The 23107-nt window shown below is 57.9% G+C and overlaps 2 protein-coding genes across 3 annotated transcripts; one reads left to right on the top strand and one right to left on the bottom strand.

Annotated features, from left to right (window-relative positions):
- The first annotated feature begins 1324 nt into the window (after positions 1-1324).
- On the top strand, positions 1325-7916 carry EMILIN3 (elastin microfibril interfacer 3). The gene is made up of 4 exons (XM_023227947.2): positions 1325-1710; positions 3019-3141; positions 4338-4561; positions 4836-7916. Exons 1-4 carry the CDS (start codon positions 1544-1546, stop codon positions 6620-6622), a joined length of 2301 nt encoding a protein of 766 aa, XP_023083715.2. The 5' UTR covers positions 1325-1543; the 3' UTR covers positions 6623-7916.
- Positions 7301-21990, bottom strand: LPIN3 (lipin 3). 2 transcript variants are annotated; one of them, XM_026455305.1, is made up of 19 exons: positions 21799-21990; positions 20165-20260; positions 18924-19192; positions 18639-18722; positions 17876-17996; positions 17366-17708; positions 16004-16103; positions 15692-15852; positions 15212-15305; positions 15051-15120; positions 13196-13288; positions 13071-13114; positions 11890-12028; positions 10718-10866; positions 10455-10541; positions 9863-10015; positions 9546-9660; positions 9355-9458; positions 7301-9176 (listed from the first exon to the last, which is right to left on the bottom strand). In XM_026455305.1, the coding sequence occupies exons 1-19, from the start codon at positions 21988-21990 to the stop codon at positions 9032-9034; spliced, it is 2559 nt and encodes an 852-aa protein (XP_026311090.1). In that variant the 3' UTR covers positions 7301-9031. The 2 variants fall into 2 exon arrangements, with proteins under 2 accessions (XP_026311090.1, XP_031790557.1); XM_031934697.1 differs by having other exon boundaries at positions 18639-18719.
- Between the last annotated feature and the right edge of the window lie 1117 nt (positions 21991-23107).

The following is a 23107-nucleotide window of genomic DNA, read 5'->3' as shown; positions in this document are numbered from 1 at the left end:
TTAGCCTCCAGAATTGTGGGAGCATACATTTCTATGTGTTAAGCCACTGAGTCTGTGGCTGTTACCACAGCCCTGAGAAACTCACACAACCTACACCTGGAAACTGGATTCCTTCCGCTTCTGTGTTCTGATTCCAAAGCCTGGGAGAAAGCAGAATGCGCCTAGCTGGGGTCAGGTGTCTGCCCCACAGAACCCACAAGCCACTAAAGCTGAGGGCAGGGAATAGATGTGGGTTTCAGAGCTGCCCCTTCCAGTATCCTTGATAACCATCGCCCTATCCAAAAGGTACTAATTCCTATCTCAAGGTCAATTTGGAGGGAGGTCTCTCCAGGCAAGCCCCAGAGTTCCGTGCATTCTGTACACCTATCAGCTCTTGGGGCAAAAACACAGAAGGCTGTAGCCACCCATGTGGATGAGACAAGTCCAGGAAAGTACCACTCTGATGACAGAATCAGGATTCAAGGGTTCTGTGCAGGTTAGAGAGTTAGCAAGGTGATATTGGATGAGGACGACGACAAAACCCACCTCTTGGGTTCCAACAGTCAACTTCACAAGCAAACTGTGGACGACGCCTGGCTTCATGGCAGCAGTGCCTTGTGAGAAAGACCTGAAGATTTTCTTTGACCAGCCGGCTTAGAGCTTCAGTTGCACAAAAAGCATAGCACTTTTGGCTCGGCTGGGGCGGTGATGGGCCTTTCGGGCTCGGTGCAGCCCATACCTAAGACAGAGAGGAAACACAGGCCTCTCCAGAGAACCAGAGGTGCAACAGGGCCACCAGGCTAGGTGGCAGAGGTTGTGGGGTAAGGGGGAGGTAGGACGCCTGGGGAGAGGTCAGCGGAGTTATCAAACTAAGGGTCCCGGGCACCCCCAGATAATGATGGTACCAGGAGGCAGAGCGAGCAAACGGGGATGATCTGGGGTCTATTCCAAAGAGGTGGCGGAGGAGGTGGTGCTGGTGTGCCCCCAAACACGGCCATCTCTGCTCCAGAGCCCTGGAGAGCAGTTCCCGGGTTCACACGGACTCTGAAGACACCCGTATCCTGCGGGTGGGCGGCTCCTGGAGAGCCCACGCCCAGGCTGGCCTCAGGGGTCTGCTTCTTTGCTTCTCGCCCTGTGCCCGTAGGCGACAGAGTGGCTGGTGTGCTCTGGGGCCTCCCAGGGCGCGGCGGCCTGCGCCCCTGCCACCTGGGGCTGCTCCCTTCGGAACCTCCTGTTCGCAGGCGGCCCCTCGGCTGTCCGCTCGGAGCTGGGGCGGGGGGCTGGCGGCGGCGAGCGGCGCGGCCCCAAGTTTATGCTAATCCGCAAAGAGCCCGCCTCCCGCCTCCCCTCCGCGGCCCCAGCCGCGAGCAGCGCCGGCCACTCCGCGGGACGCAGCCACCGCGAAGCGCCAGGCGGCCGGGCCAGCGAGCTCGGGGGGTCGAAGGGGACCACGGGACCCTCGGGGCGGGACCCGGGCCGACCAGCGGCGAGGGCGGCGCGGCGCTGCGGGAGGACACCCGGCGGGGGACACCGCGCGGGGCCGGGCAGAGGCGCGGGGACCGCGATGGGCCGCCGCCGCCTGCCCGTCTGGCTGTGCGCCGTCGCGGCGCTGCTCTCGGGGGCGCAGGCCAAGGGCACCCCGCTCCTGGCGCGGCCCGTGCCTCCCGGTGCCTCCCGCTACAGTCTCTACACGACGGGATGGCGCCCGCGGCTGCGCCCGGGGCCGCACAAGTAAGCGCGGGCGGGCGGCGGGCGGGAAGAGGGAGGAATGGGCCGGCGCGCGCCGCCGCTCCCACCTGCCCGCACCGGCGGGGGGCGTCGAGGCCACGGGCCCCTCGAGGCCGCTGCATGGAGGAGGCGGCGGCGTCCGGGGCAGAGCCCCCGCTCGGGCGGGCACCCCACACTCCGGGAGGTTGCGGGGCTGGCGAGGAAAAAGGAACCAAGGGGGCCTGGCGCGGCGGCTTGGGATCCTGGCAGTGCCCGCGGAAACCTTTCCAGCGAAGTAACATTTTCCAGCTGCGCTGTGTGCAGACTCCGGGCGAGCGGACCAGGTGGAGGGAGAGGAGGAAGGGCGGTCCGCGCGCTGAGCACGCGGGGCTCCCCCGCCCCGGGCCTCCCCTTTCTCCCCTGCCCCGCCAGGTAGAAGATGGAGCTGCGCATCCGGGCGGCCGCTCCCCACCTCAGTCAGCCTGGCCCCAGCAACCCCATGGGAGCCCCAGCGTGGCCTGGTTGCAGAGCCAGTGCGGGCTCCTGGCTCCGGGCCCGTGCTGTGGCACAGCCGTCCACAGTGGTCGGCTTATGCCAGGCAGCCACCTCAGCCATTATGGCTCATCAAAGAGCTTGCTGCCCCCGCCTCAGCTTCTGGTGTTTCGTGGGCAGTGGCTTGCAAACTGACCTCAGTTAAGTGGGCTGGAGGCTCTGCCTGGGGTGCTGGCTGAACTTGAATTCTAGCTGAATTTGAGTGCTGTTGTAGGAGGAAGAATACTGACACTCAGTGGGCCTGGGTACATCAGAGCGAGCCTCCTAGAGGATGTGGTACAATAACTGCTCTGAGAGTGAGGGAACAGGACCAAAGGCAAGGGCTGCAAAACTACAAGGAGAAGTGGATTTCTCTGGGAGCCAGGCAGGGGAGGAAGGACAAGACGTGGTGCTCTCAAAGGAGTCACCGAGTAGGGACTCAGGAGCCTTGAATGCCAAGATAAGGAGTTTGGAATCAGCGAAGGATGGGGGTGTGGCAGGGCACTTGAGGGAGAATCCAGGCTGGCTTCTTCCCCATGCAGGGAGGGGCAGCCACATCAGACTCCTGGTTCCCAATAGTGCTTAGCCCAGGGGTCACCCATCAGGGAGGCTGGAATCAGAGAACAGCAGTGGGGCTGGACCCCAGACCGAGGGCGTTGGCTTCCAGGGACACAGAGAACAGACAGAAGAGACATGGGGTCTGGAGCCCTGCTGAGGCCCACAGACCGAGGTGGGAGGCTAGGAGCCTCCGTGGGCCTCGCTCAGCCAGAGATATTCCAGGGGTACCATTTTCTCCTGTAGGGCCCTCTGTGCCTATGTGGTGCACAGGAATGTGACCTGCATCCTACAGGAGGGAGCGGAGAGCTACGTAAAGGCTGAATACCGGCAGTGTGCGTGGGGGCCCAAGTGCCCCGGGACAGTCACGTAAGTGCACTCCTCACCTACACACTTGGAATCCCCTGGCACAAGCGCCAGTCCTGCCTTCAGCCGAGAGCAGCTGCCAACTCCACAAGGGGCTTCTTGGACTCCAGAGAGCCCACCTGAGCCCCCATGCAGGCCAGAGTAGAAGGCAGCCCCAGAAAAGAGTGTGCCAGGGAGGATCCCAGGGATTTGGGCTTGCAGCAGAGTATCACCTGCACAGACAGGGGCAGGCTTGGGTTGGAGCCCCGGAACCACAGAGGGACAAGGGGAGGGTTCTGGGGGCAGAGGCAGCACAAGGCTAGGAGGAAGTGACAGAGGCAGAAGGTGAGGGGAGAGGAGGGGGCACCCACCCTTAGGCAATGGGTGATGCCACAGGGGGGCCTGGCAGGCCCAGGGAGGACCATGGTGACCACAAGGAGGCAGGCCATGGGGGCAGGGAGAGGAAGCCGGAGTAGCAGGGCTGCACGTGAGGACCTGTGGGACTGCATGCACGTGGGATGCACAGGTCTGTACTTGGAGAGGTTCACATGTGTGTGTGGAAACAAACCTGTTGTCTCCGGTGTGTCAGTGGGTAAACAGGTATGTGGCCGAACAGGTGAGGGCATGGACCCTCGTGAGCCTGCCTGCACCCCAGACCTTCCCTTTCGTGCTCACAATCAGAGGTGCCCATCCACCAGCCTCTCTGACCAGAGCCAAGGTCCCGGAGCAGGCTAGAGAGGAGTGGAAAGAACTAAGGGGAGCAGGTGAGAGCCAAGAGTGGTCCCCAGGGCAGTGAGGGGACTGCCAGCGCCAGCTCCAGGGCAGTGCCACCCCTGCCCACAGGGAGGGCTGGGGCTGTGTCTGAGTTCTCCCAGGTGCCACTGCAGCCTGAGTGGAACTTCTCATGGCAGCATGAGCTAGAAGGGGTCCAAGTGGTCTTGGGAAGTGATGGGGCGAAATTCCTGCTTCTCTCCAAGCTACCAGGATGGGTGGGACTTCTGCCTGCATCCTTCCCTAACATGACTGTGAGCTCCAGGAAGGCCTGCCCTTACCCCACCCCTGTCACCTTAAGCACAGAAAAAGTAAAACCCTGGGGGTGGTATGGGGGTGGGGAGACACACAGCCTTATGCAAGTGTCTGAGGGTGGCCCTGAGTGCCAGCTAGGGGAGGAGCACAGCCCTCAGGTGCAGGATCCTGCTGTCTTGCTCTCCCTGGCCCAGGTACCGCACAGTACTCAGACCCAAATACAAGGTTGGCTACAAGACAGTGACAGAACTCGCCTGGCGTTGCTGTCCTGGCTTCACTGGGGAACGCTGCCCTGAGCACCTCACGGACCATGGGGCTGCCCCACCCCAGCTGGAGCCTGAGCCTCAGATTCCTTCGGGGCAGCTGGGCCCAGGTCCCAGGCCCCCTTCCTACAGCAGAGCAGTCCCCAGTCCTCACGGTGAGTCTGCCCAAGGAGACCCTCCACGGTGACTGGGTTTCTTGGGCTCAGTGGCAGGGGCAGGGAGGGGACTGATCCCAGGCTAGCTGAGCTCCGGCATGGATGGGGAGGAGGAACCCCCAAGCCCCACCTTCACCCCATCATAAAGCTGAGGGAGTTGTGCTGAGTGAGAAGGTAGGCTTAGAACAGAAAGCCTCTTGGGTAGCCTGGCAGTGTGACAAGCGGAGAGCGTGAGGCCAGTGATGCCCCGGGGCTCTCTTCTCCTCTTTCCCAGGAAGGAAAGGCCCAGGGCTGTTTGGTGAGCGGCTGGAACGCCTGGAGGGTGACGTCCAGCGCCTGGCCCAAACATATGGTACCCTCAGTGGCCTGGTGGCCAGCCACGAGGACCCCAATAGGATGACTGGTGGTCCCCGGGCTCCTGCTGCCCCTGTGGGCTTTGGGGTCATCCCTGAGGGGCTTGTGGACCCAGGAGACAGAGCCAGAGGGCCGCTAACACCTCCCTTGGACGAGATCCTAAGCAAGGTGACAGAGGTGAGCAACACTCTTCGGACCAAGGTGCAGCTTCTAGACAAAGTGCACGGGCTGGCACTCGGCCATGAGGCCCACCTGCAGCGGCTGCGGGAAGCCCCCCCATCCCCGCTCACCTCCCTGGCCCTGCTGGAGGAGTATGTGGACCGACGGCTGCACCGACTCTGGGGGAGCCTGCTGGATGGCTTCGAGCAGAAGCTGCAAGGCGTCCAGAGTGAGTGCGACCTGCGGGTGCAGGAGGTGCGGCGGCAATGTGAGGAGGGTCAGGCCGCCAGCCGGAGGCTGCACCAGAGCCTTGATGGCCGGGAGCTAGCCCTGCGCCAGGAGCTGTCACAGCTGGGCAGCCAGCTGCAGGGCCTGAGTGTGGCTGGCAGGGGCAGCTGCTGTGGCCAACTAGCCTTGATCAATGCCCGTATGGATGGCCTTGAGAGGACCCTGCAGGCAGTCACCGAGACCCAAAGGGGCCCCGGTGCCCCAGCCGGGGATGAGCTTACGAGGCTCTCTGCTGCCATGCTCGAGGGAGGTGTGGACGGGCTGCTTGAGGGTCTGGAGATGCTCAATGGGACAGAGGGTGGAGCAAGGGGATGCTGTCTGAGGTTGGAGATTGGGGGGTGGGGAGCAGGTGGCTTTGGGACCATGCTGGAAGAGCGCGTGCAGAGCCTCGAGGAGCGCCTAATGACATTGGCTCGGGAGCTAAGCCGTGACAGCGCCCCTCCAGGTAGGTCAGCTCGGCCCCTTGTGCAGACAGAGCTGGCCGTGCTGGAGCAACGGTTGGTTTCACTGGAGACTTCGTGCACCCCGAGCACCACCTCAGCCATCCTGGACAACCTCGTGGCAGAGGTGAAGGCCTGGCAGAGCCGGAGCGAGGCCCTCCTACGCCAGGTGGCCAGCCACGCAGCACTGCTCCAGCAGCTCAATGGCACTGTGGCCGAGGTCCAGGGACAGCTGGCAGAAGGGACGGGCAGCTCACTCCAAGGCGAGATCACTCTGCTCAAGGTCAATCTGAACTCAGTGAGCAAGTCGCTCACGGGCCTCAGTGACTCTGTCAGCCAGTACTCTGATGCCTTCTTGGCTGCCAACACGTCCCTGGATGAGCGGGAACGCAAGGTGGAAGCCGAAGTCCACGCCATCCAGGAGCAGGTCAGCAGCCAAGGCTCCAGGCTTCAGGCTGGCCACAGGCAGGTCCTGAACCTGCGGGGGGAGCTGGAGCAACTCAAGGCTGGTGTGGCCAAGGTGGCTAGTGGGCTAAGCCGCTGCCAGGACACAGCCCAGAAACTTCAGCACACAGTGGGACACTTTGACCAGCGGGTGGCACAAGTGGAGGGTGCGTGCAGGAGGCTGGGCCTGCTGGCTGCGGGCCTGGACAGCTTGTCCACTGAGCCACTGAGGTCCAGAGAGGGCCTGTGGAGCCATGTGGACCAGCTGAATCGTACGCTGGCCCAGCACACACAGGACATTGCCCGCCTCCGGGACGACCTACTGGACTGCCAGGCCCAGCTGGCTGAGCAGGCACGGCCAAGGAAAGCCAACTAGACAGGCTGGCCAGGACCCAAACCCTAGATCCCACCAACTTGGGGAACATCACCCCAGAGCCCAGCCTTATCCAGCAGCGCCTTCCAGCCTTCCCTGGCTAGCCCAGATGGCACTAAAGAGGCCACTGAGGGAATGGTCTTGGTCTAGCTCCATATGGCTATGCACAGTGCTGCACAAACTGGACAGTTCCGGACAGTGGTCAAGGCAAGGATGTCGTGCTTGAAGGCCAGGGTGGACTTGAGAGATGTCACATTCCACTGTCTGCAAATCAGTGTCTGGGCAGCTAGCTGCAGGGCCTGAGCGTGGCTGGCAGGGGCAGCTGCTGTGGCCAACTGGCCTTGATCAATGCCTGTGTGTAAGGCCTTGAGAGGACCCTGCAGGCAGTTAGCACCAGTGTCAGCAACTGTGCAAAGACCTACAGGCCCACAGCCAGTGGCCTGTCCACATTGCCCTGTGCCCATAAGCAATAGTCCACAGCCTTTGGTGGCTTCTGTTCCTTGTCCCCTTAGCTTCTCCTTGCAGCCATCAGGACTAGGTTTGTGCAGGAAGGTGATGCCCACTGGAACTGTCCTCACACCTGGCAGCTTCATGGATGCTGTATCTGAACTAAGGACCAGAGGCTGCCAGACGTTTCTGGCTCCTCACACGTCCTTCAGGACAGAACAGAAGCACAAAGACTCAGACGAGAGTTCTCTTTATTCCCTTTGATCCTCCCCCAAGGTGAGGGCTTAGGCAGCTGTAGAACCCCAGGAAAGAATGAAGTGCAGGCAATCTGTTTAGAGACCCCTCACCCCAAATTTATCCTTTTCCTTTCCTTCCCTTAAAATGTTTCCAGGGCTCTCTGGTGCCCACACTGTCCTCTTCCTTCCACTTGGGGGTGGGGAAATCCTTCCTGCCAGGTCAGGCCATTTCTCTAGAAAGTGGCCTGAATGAGGCCAGGCCCTGAGAAGGAGCCCCCAGCTGGAGGAAAGGAGCTCCAGGCCTTGCTTTTAACACCCCTGCAAAACCCCCACCCTCCCAGGATGTTCACAAAAGGTGAGAAATTCAGGTACGAAACCATCAATGGACAACTTGAAAATGCATGTTCCTCAGGCCTATGCAGTTCCCAGAGACTCTGACACCCGTCTCTGCTGAGGCTCCCAGCCTCAGTTTCCCCCACAGCAGCACGGGGCCCGCTGTGCTGCTCTTCAGGTCCCCACAGCCCTGCCTTTTGTTCCTGGACATTTGGTATCCCGCCCTCCACTCTGGTACTATCGGAGTAGGGCAGGCTCTGGATTAAAGCTTTTAGCCAGTCTAAAGCTACTTTCTTCACCAAAGACAGTGGGAGGAGAGGTTGCTGGGGCATCATTCCTGCTTCCCATAGCTCCTTAGGCAAGAGCTTACCGAGCAGCTGTGAGCACCAAGCTGGCCAGCAGAGACTGTGGGAGGACTGTCAGGCCAACACCCACCTGCCCCGGCTGAGTTTGGGACTGTCTTTAAGGGAGGTCTGGAGAGAGGCAGTGGCAGCAGCCGGACGGGGAGCAGGCCAAGCCGGAGCCACAGTCTCTTAGCCTGCGGGTGTGGGTGTGTATCATGTGCTGAGATGCCAGGGCAGCAGCAAGGGGGATGTGTTGGCAGTGATGTCTGGCTTCAGAGGGTACAGTCCTGACTCCCAGATAAGGGGCGGGGAGAACACTACGTCCTTCCAGAGGCTGCACCACACTCCCACTGCTGCCACCAACCCTTCACTGATGCCTCGAGCCTCCGTGGGGCCTCCCTCTTCTCCCTGTCCTATCAAGAGTTACAGCAAGGTCCCAGGTTGACAGGGAGAGAGATATCGAGGGCATAGAGAACCCTGCAAGGAGGCCAGGCATGGTAGCTCATGCCTGTAATCCCAGCACTTTGGGAGGCCGAGGTGGGCAGATCACTTGAGGTCAGGAGTTCGAGACCAGCCTGGCCAACATGGTGAAAACCCATCTCTACTAAAATCACAAAAATTAGCCAGGCGTGGTGGTACATGCCTGTAATCCCAGCTACTTGGGAGGCTGAGGCAGGTGAATCGCTTGAACCTGGGAGGCGGAAGTTGCAGTGAGCCGAGATCATGCCACTGCACTCCAGCCTGGGCAACAGAGCAAGACCCTGTCTCAGGAAAAAAAAAAAAAAAAAAAAAAACAGAACCCTGCAAGGGCCCAGATGACAAACTAATTGCCCCGGGCCAGTGCCACACTGACGCCTGGAGCATCTGCAGCTTAGCTGGCAAAAATAGGACGGGGAAGATGGGGGAGTCTCTCTAGCTCCAACCAACCTGCAGCCCCCTTCTTCCCCTTCAGTGGGTTTGCCCCGTGGCAATCCAGCTCCCACCCTCCTATACCCCGGTACACCTAGTCAGTTCTGGGCCGGGCCAGGGAGGAGAAGCCAGCCAGGGCAGGTTCAGTCCAGGGTATCAAAGTCCACAGTGGGCAGTGGCTCCCGCCAGTAGCAGAAGTTACTGTATTCAGGGTTGGCCAGGTCTGTGCTGGGGCCACGGGCCACAGGTGGGAAGAGGAGCTCGACCACCTCACCAAGCCGCTGATACCTACAGGCAGAAGGGGGCCAGCACTGAGCCTGAGCTGCCACCAAACCACGGCCTCGGCCATGGGAGCCCAGAGTAAGGGACAGAATCCCTGGTGAGAGGTGAAATTGGGGCCCAGGAAGAAGCCGGGGCAGGGGGACGTGGCAGGGCATGGGGAACACGTGGCAGGGTTTGGCCTCACGTGGACTTGTGGTTCTTCATGAGCTCCTGCATGAGCTCTCCGCGGGGGTTGACTGTGAAGATGCGTGACTCAGGTAGGCCCACCTGCCGGTAGGCAAAGACATCCTGTGGGAGACAGGAGAGGCCCATGGAACGGAGGCCTGCAGGCAGCTGGGGAGAGATGGCGCAGCAGAGGGGAGGGGACACACTCACATTGGGCCTGTTCCCAAAGGCAGCAGAGAAGGGCTGTCCATGGGGCAGAAACAGCTGCTGGATGTCACTCAGGCAGGCGACCTTGAACACCTCTGGTTTCTTCTCAATCACCTCTCTGGGGTGGCCAGAACCACAGCAGGGAAGGGGGCCAAAGTAGGGAAGAAGCCAGAGGGGATGGTAGGCTCAGGCGATGGGGGGTCTGACCCCACCCTCCTTGCCACCTGAGAGCTTAATGCCAGCCTGCTAAGGCTGGCCTGGCAGTGAGCCTGCCTCTCCCCACCAGGGGACCATGGGCTTGTACGTGTAGGGGTGGTTACCTGTGGAGGGCAGAGAAGAGGCTGCTGGGAGACAGAAGGATGGGGCCCTTGGGGAGGCTACAGCCCCCCTCGCTCACCCACTGCAGGTACCCCTTGGTGAGGTCCGCCATGCCAATGGCCCGCGCCGAGCAGTACAGGAACTTGTACCCATTTCTGAGAGTGGGGAACAGGGTGGCATAGAGCCATCAGAGACTAGCCAGCCCCCATCTGTTTCCTTGGCTTCAGCCTGCCCAGCCCAACTGTGGGGCGCTGATGTTCCAGCCTGTGCAGGGAGAGGACCTGGGGAGAATGGCCAGGCCTCATCAGTGGACTCAGCTGGATGGTGCACAGAGTCCTGAGGTCTGGATGGACCAGGATGGAGAGGGCCTCCCCTCTGGCCTCAGGCCAGTAGGTGGTCCTGATCCTAGAACACAGCCCCAGGGGATGAGCCTTTCACAGAACTGCGGGCCAATAGAGAGGTCTCAGCACCCGAGGCACCTGCCCTGGCGGCCTCCCTTGTGGTCCCTGCTGGTCCCCAAGATGTCCTGTCCTGTCACTCCCTCTCTAGAGCTAGGGGCCTTGCCTCAGCCCCAGCCCCAGCCCAGGCACTCACAGGTAGATTTTGTGATAGAGACTGGTGATGCCCTGGTGTGTCCAGTCTTTCCCCAGCTGGGGCAGGATATGGCCCAGAGCATCCGACCTACAGCCAGAGAGGAAGGGTCACTCCAAGGCAGCTCCATGTGGCCCAGCTCCAGCCCCAGGATGCCCCACCAGGAAGGGAGGGCTCCTCTCACTGTCCCCACCACACCCAGCACAGAGCGAGGCGAGTCCATGACCCCTCTCTCCCTCTCCTTCCCACAGCCAGCTGAGCCTCACTTGGTGATGGTGCCGTCGATGTCAGAGATGACCACCTTGTCGTCCCATTTCCACAGGTAGATGGTGGCCTTGCAGCGGCAGGTGCCCTGGTACTGAGTGGTCACACTGAACACCACATCATTGGCACCTTCTTGCAGGTTCAGGCGCCGCTGAGGCCAAAGAGGGGTGCGTTGTGATCAACGACAGCCAGGCACTGCCTACCTCTCCCCTTCTGCCATGGTCTCCAGTCCCCTCGGGCCTCTCATTCTCCTCTTCCTCCCAGCTCAGAGACCCTTCTTGGATTCATCAGAGATAGCCACGCACAGACACACATCCATGTAGGCAGAGGGTGGCCATGCTGATCAGGGCTCTGTCCAGGGCAGGCCACAGGAGCCCTAGCCTCCATTCACTCCCCTTCGAAATGTAACTCACAGACAAAGCCACATCCACGACTCCCTGCCCAGGACTCCCAGGCCCAAGGCTGGGGTTGCTGTTGGCAGGGAGACACACCCCTCCATAGATGGGGGTCCTGTGGGGATCTCCATAGGAAGCCCCTCCTTGGGGCCAGGGTACCTGAGTCAACATTGCCCTAAGGAGAGGTGTAACCCTGTACGTGGTCCACAGAGAAGGATCAGGGCCATTCCCCACCAAAGCCCTGAGTTGAGTGTGAGCTCCAGGGTACCAGACAGATGGCAGCTGCTTTGTACTGGCTGGTGAGTTCCTCCTGGACACCTCCCTGACCATGGAGCCACACCCATGAAGAAAATATATTCTTATTCCAGGAGCCACCAGTTACTGAGCTTAGAGAAGATGTGACTTGGGGCCGAGAGTTGCCAGAATCTGAGGGACTGTCATTAGCATTTGATTCTTTTCAGTGTTGCTTCCAGGGGCTGACCCAGAGCCTGCTGGCTCACTACAGGTTGATATCTCAGGAGGACCTAAGAGACAGCTTTCCCAGTGTCTCTTTCCCAGGACCTAAGTGACAGACAAATGGGCTGGCATGTGAAGAAGTGAGCGCTCTACCCTTGGAGGTATTCGAGTGCAGGCCATCAGGGAGGCTCCCAAGGGGATAGATTCTGGCCTTTGGTGAACGTGTGGCTCCCTGGAGCCATTTCTCAGCCGGGTCCTGAGGGACTCTCAGACAGAATTAGCTCAGCCCCTCCCCAACCTCCACACAGACAACCCACACTTACAATCTGATCGGAGGAAAGGCGGAGGGACTTCTTGTAGGTGGGAGTGGAGGGTGGAGTGGAGGGTGGCAAGGAGGGGATCTCGAGGATCACAGGGCTGTCTGGGGCGTCGTCATCACTGCTCAGGACATCTGTCTTCTGCCTGTGGACCGCACTGGCTCTCAGGCCATCTCCTCCAGCCAAAGGGCCTTCACTCCCAGGAGATGCCAAGAGGAGCCTGGGCCTGTCCCCGCCATGCCAGGGCCTGTCCAGGCTATCAGTGATCCCTCTCTCTAGGTACAACCCATTTGGAGTGGTGGCAGACACAGGGGTGTAGGCTGGTGGTCTCCACCCAGCCAAGCAACAGCAGAGGAGGCCGAGACCCAGGGCTGCCAGCTCGCAGGGCCTGCCTTGGAGATATTTACCTGAATACCTAACGTGTATCTCCGGGCTTATCCCCAGTCCCACCTGCTTTGGTTTCAGTCAGGCCATCCTTAGCTACTCTCCACCCAGCCTTAGGCAGCTGGGTCACTTCAGATGTGGAAAAAGGAAACAGAGTCAGCTGGCTTCTTTGGGCTGGGAGAGGCCCTGCCCCTCCTTAATAGGGATCCCCTTGTCTGGGGCAGGAGCCTGAGGACCTGTGCCAGCTCTGCCATTTCCTGGTTGTGGGCCAGGAAATGTGTCTCCAGGCCTCATTTTTCCCATCTGTAAAATGGGGCCATTTCTCAGGAAAAAGAAAAGGTATAGAAGTGCTTGTGGTGGCTCACACCTGTTATCCCAGCACTTTGGGAGACCAAGGTGGGCGGATCACCTGAGGTCAGGAGTTCGAGACCAGCCTGACCAACAGGGTGAAACCCCGTCTCACTAAAAATACAAAAAAATTAGCCAGGCGTGGTGGCTCACACCTGTAGTCCAGCTACTCAGGAGGCTGAAGCCGAGAATCTCTTGAACCTGGGAGGTGGAGGTTGCAGTGAGCCAGGATCGCACTATTGCACTCCAGCCTGGGTGACAGAACCAGACTCTGTCTCAAAAACAAACCAACCAACCAAAAAAAAAAAAAAAAAGAAGTGCTTGGTGCTTGAGGAATGACAAATAAAGAACCTACGGCTGGAGACAGGGTACTGGCTCCTCCCTGCTGCCCCCCGACCCAGGGCCATCTTTCCCAGGCTCCTACTGCAGAGCCCCGGATAGGCGATCTCACTCACCCCTGCTGCTCCTTGGCTGCAGTCTTCTCCCTCTGGGCACTGCGCTGTGGAAAGAACATCCATTAGTGAATCCCACCTCCTGCCTGTGCCAGCCCTGGCCCTGCCCCTCGACCATGACCACCCACCTCCTCGGCCAGGAAGTCCCTGCGTCGCCAGGAAAACCACCATCGCCCACCCTTCCGGGGCATCTTCTCCTTCTCCAGCTTGTCCATGGTGCTCTGTGGGCAGATGAAAGCCACGACAGTGTTTCCTACCTCCTACCTCCACACAAACCTCCTACCTTATGTTGTTCTTGGGACCCTTCTCCCATGAGCCCAGAGTCTGGGTCGACCCTAGAGCAAGGTGCTGTCAACATCTGGAGGCCAAGGAGGCATGCTCACCTCCATCCTGGGATTCCAAGCAATGACTCAGGTGAGTTATGTTCAAAAGACCGAGGGCTATTCCTGCCCCCAGCCCCGATCCCTAGCTCTAGGCTCAGCCTCAGCCTGGCCTCCACATCTTGTGGATCCATTCCTCTACTAGAGTACTTAAAGGCAATGCTTTGGGAGTTTCTCAAGATCTGGTACTCCCTATGTTGAGACCAAGTGGTAGCAGGGAGAACAATCTTCAGGCAGTACTCCCCTCAACCTCCAGGACTGCCCCAGGCAACCTCCTAAGGTCGGTGATCCTATCCCACAAACAGCCCCCTTTTCTGTATGGTACCATCGCTGTCTGGTTGGGGCAAGTTGACCTTGTGAAAAAATGCTGATGAGATCTATGCTATTATAGATAACCCCAGGGAGAGCCCAGGCAAGGCCCATCTCGGGGACACACCAGCATTCTACAGACCCAAGTCAGGAGGATGTGGGCTTGGGCTGGGAACAGCCAGGGGGCCCCCTTGAGCTAGAAACAGGCTGGCGGGGCAGGGGTCTCTCAGGGACCTCAAACGGTGGGTCTGTCTGGGTGAGGTGAGGAGATCCAAGCAGGGAAGGGATCCTCTTCCTTCCCACAGACTCTGGGTCCTAGCTCAGACCCCGTACCAGCCAGAGGACGAAGCTGTCACCCAATGGCAGTGACAGCTGTCAACATCCGTTAGTGATGCTCTTTGGGGAAGCCAAGAACAATAGGCCGCGCCGGGTCAGGGTGGTGCCTTGGATAGCTCCTAGAGGGGCAGGTGCAGGTTGGCAAAGGCTGGCACTGCCCAGGAGGGCACCATCCTCCATGAGTAGGGGAAGGTGGCTGGGAAGACCAGGGAAGAGGTTCTGGGAAGAGTAAACAGGCTGGGCATACCCTCATTCCTTCCCCACTCTGGGCATCATACATGCTGTTCCCCACCCCTGGCCAGCCCAAGGCCCACCCATCCTTCAGTCTCTACCCAGGAGGTAGAGATTGCTTATCAAACCACCTTGCCGTGGGTTCTCCAAGCACTGCACACCTGTCCTTCCCAGCACTCAGGGCTGAATTATATTCATCTGGGTGAGTCTTTGGTTAACCTAGTCTTCCTTGGAGAGCAGGAATAATTTTGTTTCATTTATTCATGACTGTCCCCAGCCTAGGCCTGGGACATAGTAGGTACTCAAGAAATGTGTGCAGATAAAGAAAGTAAGCACCCTTCAGCCCAGCCTGGAGGAATAGTCTTCAGGCAAGGTGAAGGGAGCAACTTCCGTTTCCCAAACCCCATATTTCAGATGCAAAGGCCTCCTGCTAAAGACATGTCCTTGTTTAAGCATCTGTTGGGTTTTTCTTCCCCTCTGGTTTGTCCTGAGCTCCTCTGAAGTCCAGTTTAAATACAACAGGATTCAGCCATGGCCAGAAAACCAGGGAAGGGTGGGGCAAGGCTTCAGGGACCTGTGTCACCTCTCCCAGAGTGCGTCTTGCAGCCAGCCAGCCCCTGGTCCCCAGGCGCATCTCTGCTTACCCTTCACTTCCTTGCCAAGGGTCTCCCTGCCCCGAGGCTATGGCTACCTTCCCCAGCAGGGGCAATGGTGCTCTAACCATTACCTTGGGCAAGTTTTTCTGGAAGGCTTGCAGGGAGAGGATCATGGGGGCAGCCACAGCCCAGTTATAATGCCTAGAGAGACAGAATAGGGCATCAGCAGCTGCAGGGTTGTGGAGAGGGAAATGACTCTCCAGCCACCAGCAGCCCCAGCTCTGGGACTTACTTCCCATTGATTTTCACCACTAGGTTTGGGTCATCCAAAAGTCCAGGGTTTTTGGTGAGGTCCTGGTAGGAGACGCTGTGCTGGTTGAATTTCTCTGGGCACGGAGGCAGAGAGTGACGGGTGAGGCTGGCACATCCTATATGACCCGCTGCCCCAGCCCCCTGGTGCTCCCCACTCTGCTGTTCACCTCCTGTCGGTTGGCTCTGTAACCTGGCAGTGCTCCTCCCTACCTGTGGGTTTTACACCTGTTCCCACCCCAGAATTCACAGGTAACTCACAACTTAGTGTCAAGCATTTGCTTCATGGGGACTTGCGAAGGTCTAGCCCCTGCTGGCAGAGTGTGGGCTGCACAGGGCAGAGAGCTGCAGGGAAGCCCAGCCTCCCACTTCTACTGCCCCACCCTCGCAGTCTTCCCTGCCCTTGCCATCCTCTGGGCTCAGCACCAGTCCTCGAAAGTGCTTGGGCCATAGTCGAACATACCTGGGGAGATGTCCCGGCTGTCAGCCAGTCCACCACAGAGGGACAGTGCTATTGTATCTACTGTGTCCAGAGTGGGTTCAGGTTCATGTTCAGGGTTGGGGTCCCTCAGGGACTTCTGACTGCTGGGTTCACTCCATCTTCTGGGCCCCAGCCCAGAGTCACTGTGGGCAAAGGGGCCAACAATGACGAGAATACGAGGAGGGTAGGAGATGGGTCCTCTCTCCTCCCAGGCCCTTGATAGCCCTTGAGAGCCTGAACCCTTGGCCCCAGGTGCCCAGACCCAAGACACCCTGGCATCCGGAACCCAGGCACCTCTGGGGGAAGTAAAGTGCTGCATTCTCAGAGTCCAGGGAAGGCAAGTCGTCCAGGTAGATGTCACTGGGGCCCAGGTGCTGGCTTCTGTTTGCAGAGCCTGAGGGTTGAAGAGAAGATATCTGTGGAGCTGACATGTGCTTAGCGGTGTGGGCAGTAAGTGCCCTCTGACTGAATTCTCTAAGGCAGTGCTGCCCAGCAGAACCTTCTGCAGTGATACAAATGTCCCATGTCTGTACTGTCTCATATATTAGCTGCTAGTCACATGTGGTTATTGAGCACACTTAAAATGTGATCACAGTGTGACAGAGAAATGGAATTCTAGGCCGGGAGTGATGGTTCACACCTGTAATCCCAGCACTTTGGGAAGCTGAGGCAGGTGGATCACGAGGTCAGGGGATCAAGGCCATCCTGGCCAACATGGTGAAACCCCATCTCTACTAAAAATAATAAAAATTAGCTGTGCGTGGTGGTATATGCCTGTAGTTCCAGCTACTCAGGAGGCTGAGGAAGGAGAATTGCTTGAACCCGGGAGCTAGAGTTTGCAGTGAGCCAAGACTGGAGTGCAGTGGTGTGATCATAGCTCACTGCAGCCTCAAACTCCTGAGCTCAGGTGACCCTCCTGCCTCAGCCTCCTCAGTAGCTCGGACTACAAGCACATGCCACCGTGCCTGGCTAGTTAAAAAAAAATTTTTTTTTTTTTTTTGTGGAGATGGGTTCTCACTACATAGTCCAGGCTTTATCTTGAACTCCTCAAGCAATCTTCCCACCTCGGCCTCCCAAAGTGCTGGGATCACAGGCATGAGCCACCACGCTGGCCCTAATTTGATTTTAAATGGCCACATATAGCCAGTGGCTACTGATTTGGACAGCACAGGTCTCGTGCTTTCCTAGCGCTCTGAGATAAACCTGAGCTTGTGAGCTGGAGCCATCTGACTCTGCTCATCTCCCCGACTTCCTATCCCGACGGTCTTCTACTTCTTGCTCAAGGCATGCCAGCTGCCTTCAGTTTCTGGACATGAAACTTCTCTCCGGCCTTACAGCCCAGGCACATACTGTTTCCTTCCCCTGCTCCTCGCTTGGCTGAATCTTCATTATCCGTGTCTCAGCTCCAACAGCACCTTCTCGGAGGGGCCTTCTCTGACCACCTGGTTTAAACAGCTCCCATTCCAACCAATGACTATGCCCATGGCACGCCCGTCCACACACAGAGCATCTGTCTCCCACACTGCACTGTAAGCCTCATGAAGCTGGTGCCAAGAACAGCACCTGGCACCCAGTAGTTGCTCAAAATGTACCAGCACCCACCCAGGGGACAGGGCGAGGCCAGGAAGGCAGTGAGAGAGTCCCGGCATTACTCACCTTTCCCCCTGGAGACCCTCTCTGGCTGCCCGGTGGGAACTGGACCCTCCAGAGTGGCCCAGCTCCATGACTTGGAGGCAGGAGGCAGGCCCATGTCCCCAGAGCTCTGAGTCTTGGTTTCCTCTGTCTCTGGGGTGTGGAGAGGGGGACCCAATAGAGTGGGATCCTCTGTGTCAGGATGAAGGTCGGCACCAGCCTCTGTTTGCTGGATTGGGGGTCCCGAAGGGTCCACGCTGCCAGCCACAGAGGTAGAGGGAGTGCTGGGTCCTCCCCGAGGAGGAGAGGTTGCCCCAGCTCTGCCTTCAAGGACCATTGAGGACTCGGGCCGCTCAGCTCTGGCCACCTTCAGTGGAACAAATGGAGGAAGATGTGGGCCAGGGCAAGGCCTGCCTCCCATGCTTCACAAAGCTTTGGGGGCAGTGGCCCGAGTTTCAGTCCCTCCAACCCTGATCCAAGGGGGCCAAGGAGCCCCTGAAAGGCAGGGCCTGGGGTTGATACAGAGGGACTCACCTTAGGCAGCCTCCCCCAGGCCCACTGCATGTGGGACTCGGCTCTCAGGGGACTGGGCTCCGGGGTCCGCACCTCCAGCTCCGAGTCGCTCTTCGGGGATGTTAGCTGACCTGCTGAGAGGCTGCAGGAGACATATCCAGAGGCCCTGAGCCTGCCTACCCATCCCTGCTGCTGCCCACCCCAGCCAGGGAAAAAAATACGTGCAAACTCTATTTATGCCTGTGTTGAATCCAGAATGTATAAGGAATATGTAAAGGTCTAAAGAGTATATAAATATATGAATAACTTATGCTAATCAACAATAAGAAGACAATCCAGTAAGAAGAATGGGAAGGAGGGAAGGAGGGAGGGAGGGAGGAAGGAAGGAGGGAGGGAGGGAGGGAGGAGGAAAGGAAGGAGGGAAGGAAGGAAAAAAAAAGATGGCGAAGTTGTAACTGGATTGCCTCATGGGCATAGGGTCTCCATTTGGGGGATGGAATGTTCTGGAACTAGATAGTCGTGATGGTCATTCAACACTATGAATGTACTCAATGCCACTGAATTGTATACACTTTGAAATAGTTAAAATGGTAAATTTATGATATGTATATTTTGCCGCAATTTAAAAAATCAATGAAAGACTTGAACTCTTTACAAAGGAAAAATACGAATGGCTGGTAAACATATTAAATGGGTTCTGTGTTGTTAGTCATCAGGAAAAATGCAAATGGAAACCTCAGACTGTGATCTGGAGTCCCGGTCTGCAGCCCACCTGGCCTCTCACCTGGCCTGGGGGGGCCACTCGCCATCCGAGTAGGGGTAGATGTCTTTGGGCTGCGGTGAAGACTTCTCTTCCAACTTGACACTGCTGAGGGGCCACAAGGAAATGGTCACTGATCGGGCAGGATGCCCCAGGCAGGCATGAGAGCCTGGACAGCAGGGGCTTGGCAAGGTGAAGCAACTACTGCTCAGAGAGGTCAAGGCCCTTGCCCAAAGTCACACAGCATGAGCAGAGGAAACAGCACTTGAACCCCCAAACTGGGATTCAAGTCCCTTGGTCCTTACACACCCTGGGGGCTCTGGCCTCGGCTTTTCCAGCAGGGACAGCTCACTCTCAGCGCCTGCCTCCAGTTCCTCCGAACTAGAATCAGTTGCCACTGCATCCTCCTTCTGCTTGGGTTTCCTCCTGCGACGCCTCTTCTTCCGCCCAATGGAGGCCGTGCCTGCCATGACGAGGCCCTCGGGCTCACTGGCATTGCCCAGCGGGGAGTCTGAGGGGAAGCCAGACAGACCCCCCCAAGGGATGGGGGAGGTGCACAGGCCGGGAGGCACGTGTTCCTGTGGAACAGATCAAGAACTGAGCTGGGAGGCTGACCCTAGTGGGACTGCCCTCACCACACAGTCATCTTGAGCCTTGCCTGGGTCCCAGCCCTGGAGTGAGCTCCTTTAGGGTCAGGAAAACAGGTGTGGAGGCACCAGCCTGGCCCCGTAGCCACTACTGGCCTCAGAGCTCCCCAACAGAGCCACCTGCCACCATGGCAGGCCAGGCAGAGATCTTGGCATCAGCCTCTGATCTTCTCTTTTACCCAAGTCTATGACAGCAGGCATCTACTTCTGCTTTAAGATTCAGCCAGATGTCTCCTCCTCCAGGAAGGAGCCTTGGCTATCCCTCTCCCAGTTCCAACATCTCTCACTGCAATGACCAAACAGTTCATCATCCATTATTTACGTGTCTAGCTCCCCAGACCAGTCTGTAACTTTCTTTGAAGGCAGGGGTCACCCGTCATCTGAGTCTATTGCACAGTGTCTGGCATACAGTAGGGACTCAAAGTTTTTCAAGTGGAGTTTCAACTCCTCTATTGGCTTCTGCTGGGCCCTGCCTCCCCTGTGTGAACACCCACCACTTACACACTTCTAGGTTCCAGCTGCACGGAGCTGGCACCAGACCCGGGACAAGCCAGATGTTATACTTTCCAGCCCCTTCTTCAGCTCCCGCCTCCTCTCCAAGCTGCCCGGGGAAGGCCTCCTTTTCATCCCACAGGGGCCCAGCTCAGGGGTCCAGTCCTCTGAGAAACCTTCCCCAACTTCCCAGTAAGTAGAGTTAGCTGGTACCCTGGCCCCTTCCTCTGGGCCCCCACAGCATATCATGTGTGCCAGAGGCCAGCCCCAACTGACACCCCTGCCTCAGCCCTCCGCTGGTGGGGTGCTCCCAGGGATGGGCGAGGATGGTGACAAATCCCAAGGCTCCGCCCAGAGGAGGCACAGGAGAGGGGTGGGAGGGGCAGGTGCTGTTGGGAGGGCAGCACTCACCTCATCGCTCTCCAGCTCCTGAACAAAGAAGGCCTCCCCGCTGTCCCCGAGCTTCATGTGCAAGTCCACAGGCTCCCCATTGATCTCAATGTCTACCTGCAAATGGAGAGCAGTGGCAGGGACATGGGCCCTCACACCCATGCTTCCAACCACAGGTCTCCCTGCTGGTCCTCCGGTGGCTCTTTGCCACCCCAAACACCGTACTTGCTGGGGCTCCCTCCCCCCGGACCTCAAGTGCCTGGCTGCTCCCGACGATGGGGGTCTCTGCTGCATCTCCCCTTCCTCAGAGAGGCCTTCGCTGAGCTCCCTACCCATCTCTCCCTCACTCATACTGCCCCACTGTCTGAGCTTCATTGCACTTGTCACTGTCTCGGTCTCCTTGTGTATTGCCTGGTTTCCAAGTTCTTCCCTCTCTCACATCCACAGGAATAGGGATGTGATCTCTCTTGTGATCGCTGTGTCCCCAGCCCCCAGGTTATCGGCTGCGTGAACAATGGTGGGAATTTCAGTGTACTGGCCCTTTGTGGAGTGTGTTCTATAGATTATCTCATTTAATCTTTGCAACCCCTTGCAGTAGCTCCTATCATTACCTCCACTTTATAGATAAGGAAACTGAGGCTTTGGGGGTTTAAGTAATTCGCTAGGAGGCAGCCTCACAGCAAGCAAGCCTATGAACCTAAAAAGGCTGAGTGTACAACCCAAGCTACTACCCTCTTAGATATTCTGTTTCCCGTAGGCTACGCTTTTCTATTAGGATCCTGGAAACGTCACAGTTGCCTCAGTGTGAATCTTGATTCACACCCTAGACTTTGCTGCTAACAAAAATCTCTGCTGTGCTTGCCTGAGTCCAGTGAAGGTGGAATGGATTTATTTATTTATTTTATTTATTTTTTGAGACGGAGTTTTGCTCTTGTTGCCCGGGCTAGAGTGCAATGGTGTAATCTTGGTTCACCGCAATCTCTGCCTCCCGGATTCAAGCAATTCTCCTGCCTCGGCCTCCTGAGTGGCTGGGATTACAGGAGCCCACCACCACACCCGGCTATTTTTTGTATTTTTAGTAGAGACTGGGTTTCACCACGTGGACCAGGCTGGTCTCAAACTCCGGATCTCAGATGATCCACCTGCTTCGGCCTCCCAAAGTGTTGGGATTACAGGTGTGAACCACCATGCCCAGCCTGAAGTGGATTTATGAAGAGAGAGAAACTAACCTTTGAGCCGCATAGCTGGTCCTGGGACAGTATTATCAGTTGCTATTGACCTGTCCCACCAGCATCATTAGGCAGATAAAATCATATGCATTTGTGCAGGTGAAGTAATTGGGCTCAAGAGACATGAAGTGACTTACCAAGAACACACAGGTAAGGTCTTAGTAAGCTGAGCCAGGTCTGATGGCCCCAGCACCGGGATGAGACCTACTGGTCTGTTTCCATGAGAAACTAACTGTGAACCCTCCCAGATCAAAACCCCCAAATCAACCCAAAAACCTTCAAAGAAAGTACAAACGAAGGGAAGCCTGTCCAGAGGACAGATCCCCACCTAAGGGAGGCCCCAGGTCCTGTCCTGGGACTGTAGTGACTGCCCCGACTTAAAAAGCCCACCCTGCAGTGGCCACCTCGGCCAGCCTGAGCACTCACCACCTTCTCCCGTGACCGCAGGACGCCCAGCTTGCCAAAACGCACGTGGAAGGGTGAGCACCGGAACGAGCCGTCCACCTGCTTCACCACCAGCACGTCAATGCCGCCGCTCAGCGTGGCTGGGTTCAGGCCCCGGTACAGCTCCTTCACCGTCCCAAACACCGTCTCTGCCAGCTGCCCCACGTAGTTCATGGCTGGTGCTGGCAAAGAAAGGCAGTGGCTTGCACAAAGGTCTGCTCCAGATCCTCCACAAGAAGCTCCTGCAGCCTGATCACCCAGACCCCGAAGTTTACATTTGTGTCACGCCTTGGAGTGCCTTCCCACAGATGGCAGCAGCCGTGCAATGGGAGGTGCACCCGTAGATGTGGGTCTAACCCCAGCTTGCCCACTGGCCTGCTAAGGGACCTTTGGGCAGCTGTCTGCCTTCTCCAAGTGCCGATCTCCACATCTGTAAAATAGGGCACAAGGTAAGACAATACCCGGTTGCTCGTGCTTCTAAATGCCATGACTAATGATAATGAGCACAGTGTTCCGTGGGCATGGCTCATTTCATCTTCACAGCAACCCTGCGAGGCTGGCTGAGCGGGTGTCATTATTCCTGTTTACAGACGAGCCAGCAGAGACTCAGAGAGGCGGAGTGAGCTGCCCAGAGCCTCGTAACTATGAAGGAGGGAACCTGAGATCTGAACCCAGGTTTGTGTGGTTCCACTGGGATGGTCCGACTGTGAAAACAGGAAGGGGTGGGAAGAGGGGGCAGCCTCATTAGATAGCAGGCTCAGGGCCCTGCGGGATAATGGGTGACTGTGCTAATGAGTGCTCTTCTTTTCCCAGGAAGTAGGAAGGAAGGAGCCTCCATTTTTCCATCTGAGAAATGGGCTCAGTTGTCTTGCTGTCTCCTGGTCCTGTGAGTTGGAAGGTGTCTTGCTGGGCGATTGTAGCTGACTTACGGGGGACCAGGGGTGGGAGCACCCCAGGTACTCAAGGCTCTGTTCAGCCCCATCCCTGGGGTCAGATGCTCAAGGCAGAGTATCCCCTATAGCTGGGGGCTTAAGGCCCCAAACTACAAATTCCTTTTCAGTTTCCCTGGTGGGAAGCCTGTCCATGCACAGCCTGACCTCAACGGTGTCCAGGCTATCGTTCTCAGACCCCAACTTCAGCCCAAACCCCAGCTCCTCAGACCAGGGCTCAGCTGGCTAGGCGCTCAGATCCACAATCAGGCCTTGGGCTGGCCCCAGCCCACTGAAGCTGCTCCTTCCCCCAGCCAGACCGGTCTCTCCAGCTTTCCCACAGCAGGCAGGGCTGGGTAAGC

Source organism: Piliocolobus tephrosceles, chromosome 20 (genome assembly GCF_002776525.5).
Source record: "Piliocolobus tephrosceles isolate RC106 chromosome 20, ASM277652v3, whole genome shotgun sequence".
NCBI lineage: Eukaryota > Metazoa > Chordata > Mammalia > Primates > Cercopithecidae > Piliocolobus > Piliocolobus tephrosceles.
The sequence above is the reverse complement of the archived record's forward strand: the minus strand, read 5'-3'. Positions and strand labels throughout refer to the sequence as shown.

Bases quoted from the DNA above. Each gene is read 5' to 3' on its own strand.
- EMILIN3 (XM_023227947.2), top strand. From the start codon at position 1,544: ATGGGCCGCCGCCGCCTGCCCGTCTGGCTGTGCGCCGTCGCGGCGCTG. The intron at 3,142-4,337 runs GTAAGTGCACTC...TCCCTGGCCCAG, and splicing joins AAGTGCCCCGGGACAGTCAC to GTACCGCACAGTACTCAGAC. The intron at 4,562-4,835 runs GTGAGTCTGCCC...CCTCTTTCCCAG, and splicing joins AGCAGTCCCCAGTCCTCACG to GAAGGAAAGGCCCAGGGCTG.
- LPIN3 (XM_026455305.1), bottom strand. From the start codon at position 21,990: ATGAACTACGTGGGGCAGCTGGCAGAGACGGTGTTTGGGACGGTGAAG. The intron at 19,193-20,164 runs GTGAGTGCTGCC...TCTGTTCCACAG, and splicing joins AGGAGCTGGAGAGCGATGAG to GAACACGTGCCTCCCGGCCT. The intron at 9,459-9,545 runs GTGAGTGTGTCC...TGTCTCCCACAG, and splicing joins CCTTTGGGAACAGGCCCAAT to GATGTCTTTGCCTACCGGCA.